The 20,532-nt window shown below is 40.7% G+C and overlaps 1 protein-coding gene across 1 annotated transcript; it reads right to left on the minus strand.

Annotated features, from left to right (window-relative positions):
- Nucleotides 1–702: 702 nt before the first annotated feature.
- On the minus strand, nucleotides 703–4,677 carry LOC133913442 (uncharacterized). Its single transcript, XM_062356604.1, has 2 exons — nucleotides 4,283–4,677; nucleotides 703–1,383 (listed from the first exon to the last, which is right to left on the minus strand). Exons 1-2 carry the CDS (start codon nucleotides 4,485–4,487, stop codon nucleotides 1,046–1,048), a joined length of 543 nt encoding a protein of 180 aa, XP_062212588.1. The 5' UTR covers nucleotides 4,488–4,677; the 3' UTR covers nucleotides 703–1,045.
- Between the last annotated feature and the right edge of the window lie 15,855 nt (nucleotides 4,678–20,532).

Below are 20,532 nucleotides of genomic sequence, written 5' to 3' on the forward strand. Positions count from 1 at the left end.
TCCTATCTCATTCTCCTCTTAGGAAGCAAAATTTACAGGACCCAAACCTATAGAAGATCCTCTTCATTGTGATGATATGTGTTCATTCTCACTATTTTCTCTTCAGTTCAGCCATTGGATAAAAAAATAGATAGTGTAGATAGAATCTCACGAGAGACTTTCTAAACAGTATCCTGTAAAAATTACTTCCATCCTCCTGTGTCACGTGAGTGGCTTTTTGAAATGGAAATGATTTCAATGCAGAGGGAAAGGAACAATTGAGCAGTGCTTCCTTTAATTCTTTGGAAAGGAGCAATTTTGTTAGGCAGTAAAATTGTGCTCCTGAAATGATGTAGGTGAGCGTTAATTCTCATTAATGTTGAGAAATTTGTCTTCATGACGCTGAAAGAGTGTGACTTTGTCTCTAGACACTGTTACGTTCGATTTCGATTGTAGGACATTGCAAATGTGTGTTTTTGCCCGTAGGACACTAGAGGATGGACAATATGCCTCGTTCTGCTGCATTTGCTTTCTACAGTTTAGCATGACGGTCATGACATCAGACCATGTTAACAAAATCTCCTCGCAAACTTACAAATGGCAGACAGTATCAAATTAGACAACTGCGTTATCTAGGATGGCAATTGCCAATAGGGAGGTGTAAAATGTCAACATGAACAAAGCGAACAAGACTAGAACAGGCAATGCCATCCTGCCAGCAAGTAAACAGAACTGATAAGAATTCATTATTTATTATCATCATCCACAGACAACCACCAACAATCCCTCCAAGACATGCAGGCCGATGAGTGCCATTCTATGACCATTTTAACATAGTGCTTACAAACATCTATGCAGTACTATACCACAAACTTAATATCAAATAAATAACTATGGACAACGAAGCTCATGGCGTGCAAAAGGAGACGAGTTGGCCAGACCGAAAACCCTTTTGTTTCCTCTATCATCTCGCTGTTTTCGTGAACCGTACTTGCAATGTGATCATGTGATGTTGCTAGACATGATGTATCCAATGCCAACCACAACGTTTATGTGTATCTGATTACTACCTTCGATGTGGTTTGATATTCCCCGGCTGCCATCCAAGTTCCCGAGCCCTTTGCTCCCACAAAGCAGTCAATTTCCTTTGGCCGACCAATGCTTCAGCTGACTTTTCCCTAGCTTCTTCACATGTATCCATACCGGAGCTGCATTTGTCAGCCTCCTTTTGATACTGTGAAGCTAATTTTTTGGCCTCCAGCAATTTTACATCAGCTTGTCGCTGAGCTTGTGTTGCCTCCTCTTCTCTTTGCCTCAGTTCTTCTATGAGTAGCTCTGTGAAACTCTTTTCTGTTTCTTCACCAGATGCACGACTCCTAACCCCATTGAATTGTTTAGCACAGTCTGGGAAACATAAAAGAAAGGAGTGACAATCAGTTATAAGCACATTAACTGGTCAATTGCAAAACATGGTTAGAGAAGATAAGTGTCCATGGGTGCTCCATTGCCATTTTAGTCATAATCACAGACATAGCAAAGTACCAATGTTTCTTGATAAGATAATTCAAATCTATCACGGAGTAAGAAGAAAGATCTATATTGGCGTATGCTTATGTCTGGCTCTCAGTGTTACTTGGAGACATTGGGTGAATCAAAATCCACATACAACAAAAAGGAAACAAAGAACCTAAGGCCATGTTTGTTTCCTGCTTCTGCTTCTGCTTCTACTGCTGCCAGAAGCCAGAAGCCAGATCAAACGGGATTCTGGAGAAGTGGCTTCTGAAGAAGCCAGAAGCTTGCTTCTGACGAAAATGACATAAAGCTGAGAAGCTCGCTGAGAGACGCTTTTCTGAGAAGCTATGTGCTGAGAAGTCAAAAATTTATTGTAGAAAGCAACAACCTATTTCCAAAAGCAACTTTTCAGACAAGCCAAAAGCACAGCTTTTCAGAGAAGCCCAAAAGCAGAAGCCCAAACAAACAGGCCCTAAGCTTTCTAGCCAAAAGTATTTGGCAAGACAGTGTGATCTATAGCTTGACAAGAAACTAAACAGAGAAGACAATGAAAACTTCCCAATTTTCCATGCTTAGCAACTACAGTACTAGCCATTCTTGATAAAGAGCATACTAAGATCTTATCAACTATAAAGTTCATGATTAGAACTACTATTCAATTTCTAGGCAAGATAGTCAAAATCTGACACTTGTGTGTCACTATCAATTTACAACATCAGAAACAATGAAAGAAATAAGAAGTCAATTTTAGCATGAATAACTCGGCATATTCACCCTAGTAGACTAATAGTAAGTAACTGTACAAGATGGACATCATTAGAAATGGTAGTGCAGTATGTGATCTGTTCAACTCCATCTTGATCATTGGTTACACTACGCTGTCTTACTCCCACTACAATGAGGTCCTAATTATTCATTTTTAAAAAATCTTGGTTTCCTTCAAGTTTAGGCTCCATCATAAAATTAGGTGAAAGAAATATAATCAGAAGATACTTATTCAGTCATCAGACACCCAATATTTATAGAAAATCTGCGCACATGAATTGGAAGATTGAGCAAGCAAACATGGCTGGGCACACCTTGGGACATGGGTGTACAAATGTACACACCAATTTTTTTTTTGAAAAAAGTTGACTATATATCATATGTAATAGCTGTTGATATCAGTAGTTGTTAAAATTTAATAATTATATGTTGTATTCGACTCAATAGACCATTCATACTCTCCTGAGCCTTTTCTCACTATCGCAGGCCACCATCTCAAAGCCTCATTAGCTCCCGATAAGGTGAAAACAGATCAAATTTGGACGGATAATGCTCCTACCATATCCACATCTACTACCTCCATTCTCTTTTATTTATCGTTTAGGACATCAACACGATCTCCAACAAACACGTTTGACCATTAACTTTGACCATTACTTCTTGATAAAAGTTAATAAAAAATAGATGATGTCAAAGTATTTTACATGATAAATTTACTACCATCATTTTCATATGCCAAATCCCAATAGTTTTGTGTATATTAGTGGTCAGTTTCTAAGATTTGACTGCATGTATTCTATGACAACGTCTATTTGAGAACGGAGGTAGTTTTTTTTTTTGTCGGATTTAGAGTCAGGAGCGGATATTGTAGATACGGATTGTTTCGGGGTTGAAGTCAGACCAGAAATAGACTAAAATAGTCGGATATTAGTCACGCACACAGTTGTGCAAGCAATAGGTAGTGTGATAGCAATCATTCATGTTAGCATTAAGATTGTGTGTGTGTTTCATCTCCATTCCGAATCCATCCATCATCTTCACTAGGATAAACTTTTGTGAGTATGCATATTCACATGCATAGCCAAAATGTCACTCAGAGTATTGTCACTAGTCACCATCATTTTTTTAGGAAGCAATGAAAGCATAAAGGAGTCCAAGCAGACCTAGCTTCTAGGCAAGTAGATATAAACAAGATACGCATATCACAGGGTTCAGTTACAAGGAAAAGAAACCGAGAGCTATTTCTATTTTTTCTACGCACGCAAGACGTATGCACACTAGCATATAGAAATACTACAAATTTCATCAAATGAGCATAATATAGCAGGCAATAGCTAGTAGCATAATTCAAAATATTATATTGCATAGATAGATATAATCCATACTCTATTCCATATATAGTATTGGTCTGAGCCAAAGGCAATGGACCTAGTAAAATGTGGATAATCCGATCTAAAAATCGGATAATCCATATCCACCGAATTTTTGCAATACCATACATGTATCCATATCTGTATTAAACTATCCATATCCGCACATGCATTTATACGGGTTTCTAAAAAGGCTTAGCGTACCCGCATCTTTATCTGCACGGATCAGATCAGAAACTATTTGTTCTGCTTTCACCCCTAGCTCCTGGTGGCCCAAATGTGCAAGTACCTTGATCATTGAGCAATTTTTTTATATATGTACACCTATTAATAAAATGTTGGGCCCGCCACTGCAAGCAAATTGGTTTATGCTTGTGAGTCACCAGTTAATAACACACAGATCTCCGAATTTACACATCATGTTCAGTTGTCAACCTATCATCCACTAAATCCTATCCTATCTTGCTGATAGCAGAATGTAGTAACTTGCGACTAGGAACGCACTGCTTCCGCAGGCAAGCAACAACACCACATGGCAAAAAAAAAAAAAGCGCACAAAAGAACAATCTCATCGGATCTGAGGAGCGGCCGCGCCAGGATCCAATTAAGCTCCCGCGCAGCGATATCTGGGGAAGCAGTAGGCCACCGGCACGTACCTTCCGGGAGGGCAAGGAGCGGGCGCGCGTCGCAGTCGCAGTCGCACGCGGGGCACGCCCCCGCAGCTGTGAGCGCATCGGCGGCGTGCCAGTAGAGCTGTGGCCCGACGATGTAGGCGGCGAGGCCGAGCCCCAGCAGCGCCACCAGCGCAGTCACCAGCGCCGGGCTCGGGCCCCACGCCGACGATGCCCCGGCTCCCGCCATTGCGCAGCGCGCGCGAGGATCAGCTGCTGGCTCGGTCGCGGTGGGTGGAGGGACGGGGAGGAGTGGGCAGGCGACTCGGCGGCACGGCGGCCCCGGGGGTTAAAAGGAGTGGGGAGTGGATCAGTGGAGGCGGAACGGACGCGCAAGTGGAGACGGGCCCGAAGCCGTACTGATTGCTGGTTGTCGTGGGTTCGGCGGGGCTGGCTGATCGACACGCGAGGTAAGTGGTAGTTAGGGCATACAAGAAAAAAAAAATTCGGCGAGAATCTTTTACGAAATGATTTTTTTCAGTATTTTAATAACTTTTCTTTATATTTCTGGTAACGAATGGATTCTAAAGATTATTTTCTTTAGGTTGAGATTATCTCTTCTTTTTCTTCACAAATCCTTTTGAATGAAAATGGTTAAAGAGAAAATAAAGGAATGAGAACAAGGAGGAAAATTAGGAAGTTAACGAAATAAAAGGAATATAATTGGGAATGTTCTTAGGGCACGCTAGATTCGCGTATAACTTTGTCACATATAAAGTTAGTTAAGTGTGGTTTATAAAAAAACTAATAATTTTTCAAGTTGTAAGTATATTAAAGTTATTAAAAAAATTAAGATGGTGTTTGATTCAAAAATAGTAATGTAAACGTAAACGTAATTAGAAAGCACCGGTATCGTAAATAAAATAACGAAAGACATGTATTGTTTGGTTGATATGGTGTAATGAAAATAAAAAGCTAGGAGCTAGCCCCGCGCATATGAGAGAGAGAGGAGACACCACATACATTGATTCATCATCAGAGGACACATGGTATAGTTGGGCGATGGAGCAGCAATAACATCGTCTATTGTCTGATACACCGTCGGAGATGCTGGACATCATCATCGACGGCCACCCGTGCGTCACAGATCACTTCCGCTGCGACTCTTGCAGTAGGTCACCATACCAGACGACGACCACTAGATTTGGCGATGGTTTGAAGGGATCTACTATGGCGACCAGGTCAGGAGGTGTGGTGGCGGGAGGGCTAGAGCGCATCATGGTAGGAGACGAACGTCGCAGCAGTAGGACGCGAGGGCGGAGGCACTTGAGCTTGTCAATGAGCATGGCAACAATGGGCTTGGATCTCAGGATCTCCTCCTGCTCACGGTTGAGCGTATGGGCTTGTATAACTTTCCAATTATGAAGGTACGGTTGAGGTATCAAATATGTACAAGTCATATCTGATTATATGGGAAATGATTACGATGGTTGGTGAAACAAATAGAAACTAATGTAATCGATTAATCCTTATAATTTGTTTATATTACAAATACACTAACCAAACACTATCTAACTATATAACATGTGAATCATAAACTAATAAAGTGTAGCTTGTAACCAAACAATTATCTAAAAATATACTATATGACTAACTTTAGATGTGATAAACTTAATCATGAACTAAACAACCTTCAACTGTAGCGGGAACCGTTGACCGTATACTGTTATCTGACAAATCTTGAGCTCTTGTGCTCCTAAGCGTGTCCATGTGGACTTCAATTTTCTTCCGCTGTCCGATGGAGATTGTTCGTGACTAGAGCTTGTCCAAACTTGCCACATCCGGTGGCGACGCCTCGCCGCTGACCAGGTGATTAGCCTGACGGAGGTTGCGAACGAAGGTGGCATTATCGTAATTGTCATCAATTCTATAGTATGACAAACCTTTTTTTATAGATCCTATAATTCATTTTAAATCCATTTTGCAAATATTCACCTCAATATCTCTTATAGATTTCAAAATAAAAATCTCTAAAGAGATACTCTAAACATTCTAGCAAATTTTAATGCCTCAAAGAAATTCCTAAAAATCTGAAAAATTCACTAATATTCCTCTCATGTGGCGTGATAATTTCTAAAATTATTTTTAATCCTAAGTTATTTGGTAAAAAATGAATTCATTTGTAATTGTCCATTTATATGCATTTTTACTATTTCATGTGATATTCTCTTTTTAATTCAATTTGAATTCAGATAAATTTAAATATGCACAAATTCATCCAAACGTTTATGGAATGCATATAAATATGAATGTGCATAAGTTGGAGGGTGACATATAAGTAGAGGTGAAAACAGATCTAATGTGGACAGATATCACAAATCCTATATCCTATCTCACATGTTCTTCTCAGGTTTGAAGTCGGATACGGATCGTGCTGAATACAGGTACATATACAAATAGTCTTGGTTACGGATATAAATCAATATGTATCGAATATGTGATGAGTCTTTATGCAGACATTATCGGTCATGAATATTTATCTTGATATTGAGTAAAAGCAACGTCCATATATATCGTATGTTATGATTGTTCGATCATTTCATGTATCCAAAACTCAACTAGATTAGAGGTCCAACATGCATATCAATAATATACTCCTATGAAAGGAGTTATGAGTGGCCAATATGTTGACTGAAGTTTCTATTAATTATTTGAATGTATTAATAACTTCAAATGAAAAAAATACCAACAAGAAACTTGTAGATCTCATCGAGACCTATAATTTTCATATAAAGATCATCTTCATTCAACTTTATATGAAAAAGTTATAAACTTTATAAGATAGGTTTGAATAGCTATCGGATAGTCTTCGGATATATCTGATTTTATTTTCTATATCCAACGGATATTTGGCTCCCTATATCCGAATCCGATATAAATATCTAAGATCCGATTCGATATCTAAGATCTGATTATAATATAAATCGGATTGAACGATCGGTCGGACGAAAAAAAATTCGACCCATTTTCACCCCTACATATAAGCAAGTGATAAGTTCACCAAAAGATCGTTGCAATCAACTTCAATCATTCGATCTATCCAATCAAACAGAAAACTAATTTAAAAAAATATATTCCATCTTACCTATCTAACTAAACAAAAAAAACTAACTAATCTAATTAAAAAACATAAATAGATCTACCTTAGTCCCCAACCAAATACATACCTAATCAACATAGCTATGCTCAGTTCGCGCATACACTGAAATTTTAAGACGCCATTTCATAACTGGGCATTTACGATAAAAAAAAAATCGGTTTTCCAAGGCTGAATCTACAATCCCACAGCCACAAGGTCCACCTGTTCGTCTCCTCCCTTGCCAGGTCAGCACCGTAGTTAATCCCTATGCAGCTGGATCCCCGCAAAATCCAAAAAGAAAGAAGAAATGGGGAGAATTCCTTTCAGTGCCATAAAAATTCCTCTTCTTTCATTGCCATCAAATTTTTTAAAGTTCCACTATTGCCATCCATTTTTTTTTCTTTCTCGGTCACGGTGACCGCTCCGGTAGAATTTCACTGTCTGTCGTCGGTACTGTACTGTTGATAGGGTGGTTGTCTGCTATCAAAAACCAGTAGCCTTCTATTTTTCTAAAAATTCTAAAAACTTTTTTATGTGTTTCATAATTCACGTGCAACCCATTTTAATTATATTCATCTAAAAAATTATAGAATTTAAACTAAAATTCTTTACAAAAGATTACTTTTATAATTTCTAATAATTGTTAGGGCCTCAAATAAAATCTCAAAAATCTAAAAAATTACTAATATTCTTATTATACGATGGAATATTAGTTATTTTTTAGATTTTTGGGATTTTATTTGAGTCTCTAACAATTTGTTAGAAGATATAAAAATAGTATTTTTTGAAGAAGTTTAGTTTATTACACAAACTTTTGGGTGAATCCAATTAAAATAGGTTACACATGGATTATGAAATATGTATAAAATTTTTTAGAATTTTTGGAGAAATAAATGGCTATTGATTTTTAAATACATCAGACGACCATCTTGATGTCAACAGTATCATCAATAGTACCGACATACAGTGAAATTCTACATAAGAATTATCGGAGCGGTCATGGAGTGGTAGAGAGGGAAAGAAAGATAAAATGGATGGTAGCATGGAACTTTAAAAAAAATTATGCCACCGAAGGAATTCTACCAAAAAAATGCAGCGCTGGCAATGCCCGGATTTCCAAGCCCAAAACCCCACCTCGCTTAGAAAAACTAACGTCGATAGTGAAAACTTCGAACCACTCCCACCACCGCCTCCCGTCGATGCCGAATCCGCCAACCTTATCATGGACCCCGCACGGGAGACTCCAGCGCTGCCCAACAGCCGCGGCCACCGCGAGGGGTGGAGGGGCACATGAGCCTCCGCGTGGGCATCACCGCACCATCCACACTGACATCGATGCACAACCACGGCCATGGCCCGGGATGTAGAAGCTGGCCATCGTTGCCATCGTGGTGCCCAGGTGCCTCTAGTTTGTTACGCTCGTGGCCACTGGCGACGATCGCCGTGACGTGAGATAGCGACTCGTCACAGAACAGGGAAGAACGAAGAGGATTTGGGAGTATTTATTTTTATTTTTTATTTCTTAATTTGTTATGATTACATGGTCAGGTTATATATCCCCCTGGGCTAACACTCTACCCTCTGGGCCCCACACACGCCAGCTCACCACTCACCCGATGACAGCTAGACAATTTTGAATTGAATCTACCTAGAGCACACCCAACACTTCAACGCTTTATTCAGTTGCCACTCCTGATACCTCCCCCTCCTTCAGACATTGCTTGACCCCAAGCAATGGCATGCGGAAAACGCTGCCTAATCACATAGAAATCCTCCCATGTAACAGCATCTGCCGGCAACTAAGACCGCTTGATCAATACCCGAGGAACTGCAGAATTTCCCTTCTTTACCGGTCTGCACTCAAGAATAGTCTCAGACACTACTTCTTTAGTGTCCAGCTCCACCACCTGTGGCAAACTCGAATACACAGGCCAAAAATCAGGTGTAAATAGCTTAAGATGGGATACATTGAAGACAGTATGCACTGTCGTTCCTTCTGGTAATTCCAGCTGATAAGCCGCTAGACCAATCTTCTTCAATATCTTGTATGGCCCAAAATACTTATATGCCAGCTTAGGAAATAGCCGACACATGACTGATGATTGGGCATATGGCTGCAAGTTTTAGTAAAACTTGCTCTCCCACCTGGAATACCCTATTTGATCTGTGGTGATCAGCTTGTAGCTTCATTCAATTCTGAGCAGTCAATAGATGTTCCTTCATCCTTTGCTGGTAGGCTTCCCTTTCCTACATAAAATCAGCCACTAATTCTTGATCCGTAGAAGAAGGATCAGGTACAACTCCAATGTTTGGATCATATCCACAAAAGGGCTCAAAATGGAAAGCAACCCTGAAGAATGAAAAGAATAGTTGTATCATAATTCAGCCAAAGGTAGCCAAGATTTCCACTACTTTGAAAAGTCATTACTGCACATCTTAGATACATTTCCAGACAATGATTCACTCTTTCCGTTTGCCTATCGATTTACGGGTGTTAAGTAGTACTTGTCATCAACTTAGTGTCCACAAGTTTGAAAAGCTCACGCCAAAATGCACTAAAAAAACACCTTGTCTCTATCAGATACCATAGTTTTGGGCACTCCATGTAACTTCACCACATTGTCTAGAAAGAGTAGAAATTTGGGGAGCAGTAAAGGGGTATTTAACTGGAATGAAATGTGCATATTTTAAAAACCTAACCACTACTACCAAGATTACTTCATACCTTGAGATTTAGGCAAACCCTCGACAAAGTCTATGGCAATATCCTACCAAGCTCCACTAGGAATTGATAATGGCTGCAACAACCCAGCAGGATGAGAATGCTCATGCTTAGCATGCTGACATACCTGACATTGTTTTATGAAGCTATCAACATCTCGCTTTATTCCTTTCCACCAGAACATCTTTTTGGTTCGGTGATAGGTTGCTAGAGTGTCTGAATGTCCTCCCAAAGCACTAGAATGTATAGCAGCAATTAGTTTTGTTTTGAGGGTAGAATTCTCTCTAATCCAGATTTGGTTATGATGCCTAATTACTCCTTGCTGTAAAGAATATCCCTGTTCATTAGGACTGAATATAGCTAGCTGAGCCAACAATTCTTGAGCCTTTGGATCAGCTATATACAAGTTGACAACTTCCTGAATCCAAACAGGAATAACTTCATAAACAGCATATAAATTCATTAATTGCCCAACTCGATATAATGCATCAGCTACAGTAGTTTTTGATCCCTTCTTGTAGACAATTTTGAATTGAAGCCCCATCAATTGAGGCATTGCTTTCTTCTGCATTTCAGACTGAAGGTGCTGCTCATCCAAATAGCATAGACTTCGATGATCAGTTTTAATGAAAAATTCCTTCCTTTGCAAATAATACCTCCAACGTTCTACTGCCATAATGAGTGCTAAGAACTCTTTTTCATATATAGAAAGGTGTTTATGCATTGGCCTCAAAGATTTACTCAAAAAGGTTGTGGGACTCCCTTTTTGCATAAGCACTGCTCAACACTAGAAGCACATGCATTAGTTTCTATTTCAAACCTCTCATTGAAATCAGGTAATGAAAGCACAGGAGTACTTGTCATAGCCTGTTTTAGTATAGAAAATGTTGAAGCTTCTACACTCCACTAAAAACTCTTCTTCTTTAATAAATTGGTCAAAGATTTGGCAATAATCCCATAATTCCTCATAAATTTTCTGTAATAACCAGCAAGTCCTAAGAAACCCCTCAATTTAGTCACGTTAGTAGGTGAAGGTCACTTGACCATAGCTTCAATTTTGCTTGGATTTGTAGAAACACCCTCTGCTGAAACAATATGCCCTAAATACACCAACTAGTTTTGGGAAAAAGAACATTTGGATGGCTTCAAATAGAATTTGTGCTCTCTTAACTTGTCCAACACTTGTTTTACGTGATCTACATGCACTTCCAGTGTAGGACTATAGATCAAGATATCATCAATAAAGACTAGAACAAATGTTCTCAAAAATGAGCCAAGCACTTCATTCATGACACATTGGAATGTAGCTGGGGCATTAGTGAGCTCAAAGGGCATCACTCTAAACTGATCATGCCCATGGTGAGTCTTTGAAAGCTGTTTTAAACTCATCTTCGGATTTCATTCTCATATGGTGACAGCCAGCTTTCATATCCAAACATGTAAACCATTGAGATCCAGCTAATTCATCAAGAATCTCATCAATGATGGGCATAGGAAATTTGCTTTTAATAGTCATATAATTCAACTTTCTATAATCCACACAAAAGCACCAAGAACCATCCTTTTTTTGTGCACTAATAGCACTAGAGATGCAAAAGGACTGGTACTAGGTGTAATAAAACCAGCCTCTAATAATTCCTTAACCTGTCTTTCTATCTCATCTTTATGAAATAGAGAGTATCTATACGCTTGGAATTGACAGGTATTGCATCAGGAAATAAGGAAATAACATGATCATAATGTCTTACCGGAGGTAATGAGGTTGGTGAAGCAAACACATCCTGAAATTCAGCCAATACAGCTTGTACTGCCTCAGGTATCTGTGCTTGAGGGTGAAAGTCCTTGATGTCGACTAGAGGAGGGGGGTGAATAGTCGTTTCTAAAATTTAAAACTCAGCAGCGGATTAAATAGTATCTCCGAGTTCACTCGGATTATCCGGACTATACAGGAACTCGAAATCAATGTAAGTTTAAGAGAATCTACTAGAGACTATGAACTACCACTGTATCTCTAAGATGTATATGTTCTACTCAACAAGAAACCTGCACTCAAATACTCGTAAGCAATAATATTGAGGCAAATCCTCAAATAGCAATTTGAATGAATAACTTGCAAGAATTTAAATGGAGACAAGATTTAAATCCGAAGTTCGACCACCTCATAAAGAAGTGCCTACGTCCCCGTTGAGGAGCTCAAAAAGAGCCGGATCTTTTCCAACCTTATCCTCACCCAAGTAACCACAAAGATCGAGCTAGGGTTCTTACTCAAATCGTGGGTGATACAAACTCCCCATGGCACTCCACAACGATTGGGTGCTCTACGGGTGACCTCTTGCCGTCTAGAAGCACAAAGTTTCAAGAGAAAAAGATTGCAATTCGTAGCTTGGCAAGAACTCAAAATGCTCAAAGAATTTCTTTTTGCTCTCTTGCTCCAAATCTCACTCCCCAAACAAAACTCAAGAATCTTAGCAAAGATTGGGCACTAGAGGGGTTTGGGAGGGCTATTGAATACTCTAGAGAGAGTGAATGCACTGGTGGTTCAGCAAGTATTGAATGAGAGGAGGTGAAGAGGTATTTATACTCTTTCCCTAAAAACTAGCCATTACTGTGCTATTCAGACATACTCAGAGTATCCGGGTTCATCTGGAGTCTCCGGGTAGCACAAAAAACCACGCATCGAACCTGTCAGAACTAGCCGTACATTGACCCGGAGTATCCGGGTTCACCCGGAGTCTCCGGGTAACACTTTGAGAAAAACCAGCTAGAACACTAGTTCGGAGGATGCCTGTAAGATCCGGAAGCATCATGACTCAGAGACTTCGGTTAAAAACCTTAGCTAACCGAGAGCCTTTCTCGGAGTCTCACTCGGAGACTCCGGGGCTTAACAGCATCCGGAGTATCCGAACTAACTTGGAGACTCCGGGCTTAAAATTAAATCGAAACCGAGAGCTCTTCTCAGAGACTCACTCGGAGACTTCGGAACATTTGCACTGTTCGGAGTATCCGGGCTATCCCGAAGACTCCGGGTACAAAATTAAAGCCAAACCAAGAGCTCTTCACGAAGTCTCACTCGGAGACTCCGGAACACCTACAGAGTCCGGAGTTTTCAAACCAACCCGGAGACTCCGAAACCAGACAATTCTGCCCTATGTTCTCGGTGTTCGTGAGTGATAGTGTCTCTCAAAAATTAGTTTTCACAAAATACTTTGAGCACTGAGACACTACCAAAACAAAAAAAAAACATCCCTCTTAATAGTGCGACATTCCTAAAACTCAAATTCAAATTAAAAACGAGTTGGACTCTAAGAGTTTCTTCATGTCGCTTCTCCTTTCTTTTTGAGGGTCAATGATTTCTTTTTTCCTTTTTCAACGGGACTAAAACATGTTCATACACTTGATAAAACCATTAGTTCCTTAATCGTTTGTCATCAATTATTCAAAACCCACTAGGGGCCTAGATACACTTTCAGAGGGGTAGATGGAGGATACTGCAACACTAGTAAAGCCAAAATTTCATTTGCTTGACCCCATTTGACCACCCACTCCGCTGGCATCTCAGACATAGGTACTGAAGGAACACCAACACCTTGCAATGTAATTGTCTTGCCCTTATACTCAAATTGAATAAGCTGGTCCTCCCAATGACAGAGCATAGGACTAAACTTCTTAAGCCAATCATAACCAAGTATGGCATCATAAGCACCAAAATCTAGAACTCTCATCTCATGCTGAAAAGTGTGATCTTGAGTCTACCATTCCAATTGAGGCACTACTCTATCACACACCAAAACATCTCCATTAGCCACCTTCACCTGTACTAACTGAACCGGCATGGTGGGCAGGGCCAAAGTGTCTACAAAAGTAGTGTTAACAAAACTATGTGAACTCCCACTATCAAGCAAGATCAACATGACTTTATTTTGGACCAGGGCTCTTATTCTCAATTGATCTTTCTCCTTGGTTCCAGAAATAGCATTGAGAGAAAGCTGATATGTATCAGTGTCCAACTTATCTTCCAATTCCAACTGTTGTAACACTGTATCAGTTAAAGCCATTATCATATCTTCAGTAGTCAGAGCATGAAGTTGTGCTTGTGGCTTGTTTGTACAACTTTGAGCACGAGTGGGATCAAATTTGTCGCCACAATTTTCACATCCCAAATTCTTAATCACGCAATTAAGCATAATCATGCTTTTTAAGTATTATGTTTAATTTTGCATAATTATAATTCAAAATACTAATACAATTCGTTTGAAATTATTTGGATGAGAGAAAGAAATCCAGGAGAGAAAAGGATTGAATTCGCAGCGAAAATGGACCATTTTCACTTACCTGTGGGCCACACATGTGACCCACCCTCCAACTACTCAAGTGGGCAGCCCCCACCTGCCCTCTCTCTCTCTCCCACCCGCTCCCACCCTCACTCCCGTGCTCCAACCGGCCTAAGCAAGGAGAGCAAGAGCTCTCACTCCCTCTCTCCATTTCTTCCAAAATCCGAGCTCAAGAGAGGGATTGAAGGTATGCATGTGGTACCATTGCATTCTAGAGCTCATAAGCTACTCATCCATCAAATTCATTTTTCTTTTCTCAAAAGATTCGAGCTGGATTTGATGTCTTTTGGTGTTCTTGATTGAAGCACAAGGAACACCGGAGTTCTTCGATTTCCCTCCATTTCCTCCACTTCCCGGCGGTCACCCAACTCCACAAGAATCTTGGGTAAATCTCTTAGGCTCCCCATGACAAGAAATCATGATTTGGTTGATTGATTTCGAGTTTTAGCAAAGTTCATGAGTTTTTGAGGTTTTGGACCAAAATGAGGATTTTGATGAGATTTGAGCTAGGAATCAAGTTGCTAGGTTGATGAGTGAATTCTAAACTCCATAAACCTTCTCAAGCATGTTCCTCTTTAGTTTGGAAAAGATTGCATTTTGATTTAGCAATTTTTCCCCAAAATCAGAGAAGTTCTGGACAGTGCAGAGTATCTGCATAAAAGTGCAGAGGTTCCGCACCAAAGTGTGGAGGGTCCGCACTTTCTGGAAAAATGGCAAATTGAATTGTATTTAAGATTTTCTTAGGGTTAAACTACAAAGTTAGTGTAGAACCCTTGGTATGGTATATGCGCAGGAGTATGTAGCATAGATTCAAGTTTGGGGTTAAATCGATCGACGAATCGTCTAAAACATATTTTCAACCCAGGTCCGGAGTGTCCGGACAGAAGTCCGGAGGGTCCGCACATGTCCGAAGTATCCGGAGAAAAGTCCGGATAGTCCGGAGTTTGCCTGAGTCACGCAATGTTCAGATGTTCCGCATAATTTTGCGGATAGTCTGCATATGTCCGGAGGTTCTGGAGAATTCTCCGAAGGTTCCGCACTTTCAGAAACTTTTCAAATTGGTTTGAGTCCCAATTTTGTTCTAGCTCGCATGTTTGCACTTTTAACATGTTTTGTGCATCTTATGGCATGCATTGTTGCATTTCATCCATACTCATGGCATTGCACGCGTTATTCTTTTTAAAGAACACCGAACCGACGATCCCGGCGAGCGAGGGCGATTCGGAGGCACCCCACCTTTGTAAGCCAGTGCATCAAGGCAAGCAACTAAGCATATTGATACCCTCTTGTGTAATTGGATAAGTCTAAAATTGATGAAATATGCTTATGTATGTATGCATATTTAGTGAGTCAGTGTCGGGTACCAATGGGTAGAACCTATGCCGATTACATTCTTCTTCCATAAATACTTGTGTATTTATTTTCCTTGTAGCCTGGAGAGCCTGTCAATGTCTAGGTATGAGTTCGAATTATATGCTTATCCATACTTAGGTCATTCGGTAGAAGTCGAACGACGGCGCATTCCGTTGTTCGCAAGTATAGGACATCCTTATGGTTACATACACTTGTTGAGGTTGAGATGGTTATAGGAGTGGTGAGAATGAGACGAGGTGTGGGCGGTGCTAGGATGGTGTTTTGTCCTGCCCGGATGTGGAGTTCCCCTAGGTAGGTCGGTAGAGGAAAATCGGACACCGTAGGCAGTTTGCATCGTTTAAGGCCAATCGTCGGGATAGTTAGCTTTAGCACTTGCCTTACTCACCACATGCCGATCTAATGGTAAGGCGAGCCGAATACCTTCGTAGTTGTGGCTTTGTGGGCGTGGACCTCGACGGTGTGAGCGGGCTGGCCTGTAAGCGGTACTAGTTTGCTCCGGGAGTAGTTCTAGTATTGCCGCGTCAAGCGATGCATGCCCCACACGGTTAGGGCTGGTTGGAAAAGGTTGTCATGAGTATCCCTTGTGTGCACTTTAGCGGGTGGCACAAGCTGTATGGTCCTCATGTCGTGTGGGTCCAGGAGTATCCCCTGCAGGGTGTATAAACAGTTCGAACTGTCGTGCTCTCGGTCATGAGCATGCTATTATTTCATTTGCACCCGGTCGTAGAGTTTCGAGTATGATTTATGGTTCGGTATGTGGGAGATTGTGATTGTGGGCACTTGTTACTTATTGATATACATATTGTTACAGTTACACTTGTTCAGTTGTTAGATGCAGGGTAGTTTTCATATGTTTTTGTAAAGTTTCAGTCGCTCACACATATGTTTAGGATGCTTAGTGCATATGTTTTTACTTAACCTGTGGTTCATCCTTGCTAATGATCAATGCATAATCCTTAGAGTCGAGCTATGTATATATGCTCTATATGGTTTAAGTCTTTCGAGTACCTTCGTACTCATGCCTGCACTTTCAGGTACTCCTGTTGCTGAGGGAGAGGCGGTGTTTGGCTATTTCGTGCCCGCCAATGCAGGTGGTGGGCAAGAGTAGTGCATCTTTTATGATGGATCATAAGGGCATATGGCTCCATCCCCCTTTTGTTGTATAGCTTTTATTCTTCCGCTGCTTAGTTCTTTCGCTGGTTAGGAGTTGAGCAGGTTTTATTCTCCTCCTAGCTCTCGTTTGCTGTAAATTGTGATAACTTGTTGCATGCTTAAGAACCTGTAATATAATGTTAATTACTCGCTCTTTCTTAAGCTTTGTTGTGATGTACATGTTGGAAAGGTATGTGCTCCGATCTTGGGCACAAAACACGTGTCGGGACTACCGGGATGATATTCCGATTAATCACCGAGGTTGCGATTATGAATAATTATCCTCCTGGTGATTAATTAGAATATTATTTAGACGGTTCCTCACAACAATAGTAACAAAGACCATTGGCCCTTCTATATTCCCTTAATTGTCTTTCCTTTCATAATCCATTTCCTCTTTGCTCATCCTTTCCCAGAGCTGTTGTGGCTTTATTACCAAAGTTATTCAACTGATACTTGAGCTTACCCTTAGCCAACACTTGTTGTTGAGCTCGAGCAAATAGAGAAGCTCTATCAACAGACTTAGGAACCTGAGATTGCACTGCACCTCTCAATTCATACTTCAACCCTTTCACAAACTAAGAAACAAAGAAAAGCTCATCATAACCGATATTGTGCATAGCTATCTGATAGCGCAGATCCTCAAAAGCCTGAGTATACTCCTCTACAGATCTTGTCTGTTTTAACTCCAACAGAGCTCCTACTGCCTCCCTGTAGTCCTGAGCACCGAATTATCTCTTCGACAACCCCAATAAATTGGTCCCAATTACCTAAACCCACTCTCAGTTTATGCACCTGCAACCATTTGGCTGCCTTCCCTTCCATATGCAGAGATGCCACAAAAGGCCACATGGACTCCCCAATGTTATATAACTGAAAATAATCCAAACATTTATCCTTCCAAATCTGCGGATGCTCACCATCGAACTTAGGAAATGACAACTTGGGAAAAACATTCTGATGCATATGTTGATTATCTCCCCAACTCCGATATGGACCAAACATCGAACATGTGCTATGAGTTTCACCTGAACACGACGGAGAAGTTGTCTGATGAACTCGAGGACCTGGTCGTGGTAGAACCGGATCACCCCGAGGATTGGCCAGACGAGGAGGACTGCCGCCTCGTGGATCCATGGAATCCTCCAATTGCGATAGTGTCAACTTGGCCACAGCATGACTCGTCGCCTCCACTCGATACACCAGGATTTGCTAATTAGAACTGGATTGTTCGACAGCCTTCACCGTGATGTTCAATTGAGCGCGCATTTGATGTTGCGCATCGTCAATCGTGGTCACCTTCGCGAACAACAAGTCCAAACGCTCCAAAACACGATCCCAAAGCTCATCAGACTTCTTCTCGGTCGCCTCCATCTTCTCCAACATGAACAACATCTGCGGAGAAGGCTTCGGTGGCACCGTGATCGTCGGACCTCAAACTCAATACCGGAATGGATTTCTGGGACATCAAATTCGTCGTGTTGGCACACAGATGAATTCGATCTCGACCACCACTCAGGAATTACCGCACAAGTCGAAGGAATGTCATGACAATCAATCGAAGCACCGCCGAGGATCGATGAATTTGATACCACTTGTTACGCCCATGGCCACTGGCGACGATCGCCGTGACGCGAGCTAGCGACTCATCACAGAACAGAGAAGAACGAAGAGGATTTGGGAGTATTTGTTTCTATTTTTCATTTTTTAGTCTGTTTTGATTACACGGCTGAGTTACGTATCCCCCTCGGCCAACACTCTGCCCTCTGGGCCCCCACACACGCCAGCTCACCACTCACCCGATGACAACTAGACAATTTTGAATTGAACCAACACTTCAACGCTTTCTTCAGTTGCCGCTCCTGACACAGTTCCTTCCCGCCACGCACTTCCGTGACCCCGCCGATCCGCACCGCAACTAGATCCCCTTCGACAGCTCCTGTAACCCCGTGGTACGGTACTGTGCACCGTGCTTGCATCAATCTCTATGCGTGTGCTTTGCTTTCTTGGACTTGGAATTAGTAAAGCTATGTGCTTTGTCGATTAATTTCTCAATATTTGATCTGTAGAGCATGGTTTTCATGATATTTTCGTGTAATCCCCCCCCCCCCCTCCCTTCAAAATGAACTTCTTTTGAGGGTTTATTGGATTAGTAAATTGAATGTGAAAATAATTAGGCTTTCAGTCTTGTGGATTCTCAAAATTCAGACATTGGGAGATGAAATGTGGAAACAAAACAACTTGATTAATATGTATTGAATCGTTGAATGGTTAAAATTTGAAATGTTCTAGTATCGGTTGCTGCGCTTTATTGGGACTCTCATTTGTCCCAAGAGATGGCATTGCTTTGCAGTGACTATTTTCACTTGCTGTGTGCTTTCGCTTGCATGTTAATCCGAGTTGACTTTATGAAAAGTGAATTTCTTAATGAACTACTGATTTTTCTGCAGGATTCGTTAAATGAGGCCGGAAGTGTAGATGTCTTCTCTTGGATAAACTGTCTGGATCTTCGTACTCTTGCAGTGCTGACAAATTCCACTCTATCCAGCTCAAGGTTCTGTTTCGTGTATATTTCAGTAATCAAACTATATGAAATCTTAATAGTTAATGTAGAAGAAATTTGCCCAGCTTGACAAGTATCTTTTCTGCATGGTTATTTCAAATTTCCATATGATGTTGGATAATTTTACTTCTATGTTTGTTGCAGCACTAGTGATATAGTACCAAAATGATGACCGAATCATGTGTCACCAACGTATCCTTTTTTCCTTTGTTTTGCAGTGATCCACAGAATATATCTTTCCATTGCTTAATACCTTAAGGACGCAATGATAAATTGCCCTACCACAAGCTACAAATAGTGTTACCTGATTCAAATCTCAACTGTTACTAGGTGAGCACACAAACTAGCATGCCCCTTATATCTTGTCATTTTATCCATTCTCATAATTGTGTCATCTGCAGTCAGAAGCAAATCAAAGATAAGCTAAATGTTGCCACTCCAGGAGGAAACTTCCTTTGGTCGTTCCACAAGGAATTGTCACCCCTCCTTATCGCAACAACTCAATTCTCCAAAAAGAGATATGTTTATACCTCTGCAGCCTCCATCATAGAGGTACTGAACATCTACATCATCTATTTACTCAAGCTTATCACTAAACTCTTTGAAAAACTATAATTGAACTAGTAAAGGGATATCTTGGAAGCATTTTCTCGCGAAGTGTTATACTTATTGCTCTTTCTAACAAAGTACCCATGGTGCAGAGAACTTGTCCTAAAAAGTTCTCTCTGCCCTATGCTGCTTTATGTGTTTAATCATTGAGGCTGTGGCCGTGAGTAATTCCTGATAAGTTAGACGAAATTCCTCCGATGCACATTCAAAAGTTTCTGCAAAAGAAATACAAACTTTCCAGTGAGTGCTGGTACTGTCTGATGATCAATATTTTCAATATTTTCTAAAAAAACAATAAAGCAAAGCAATTGAAACCCTGCATTGCAATAGAAGTCCTAGATGAATTAGGCATATCTTGACAGAATTTTTAGAGTATCGAGATATCCATATCCAATTCATGCACTC

The sequence above is a fragment of the Phragmites australis genome, chromosome 3 (assembly GCF_958298935.1).
Source record: "Phragmites australis chromosome 3, lpPhrAust1.1, whole genome shotgun sequence".
NCBI classification, from domain to species: Eukaryota; Viridiplantae; Streptophyta; class Magnoliopsida; order Poales; family Poaceae; genus Phragmites; species Phragmites australis.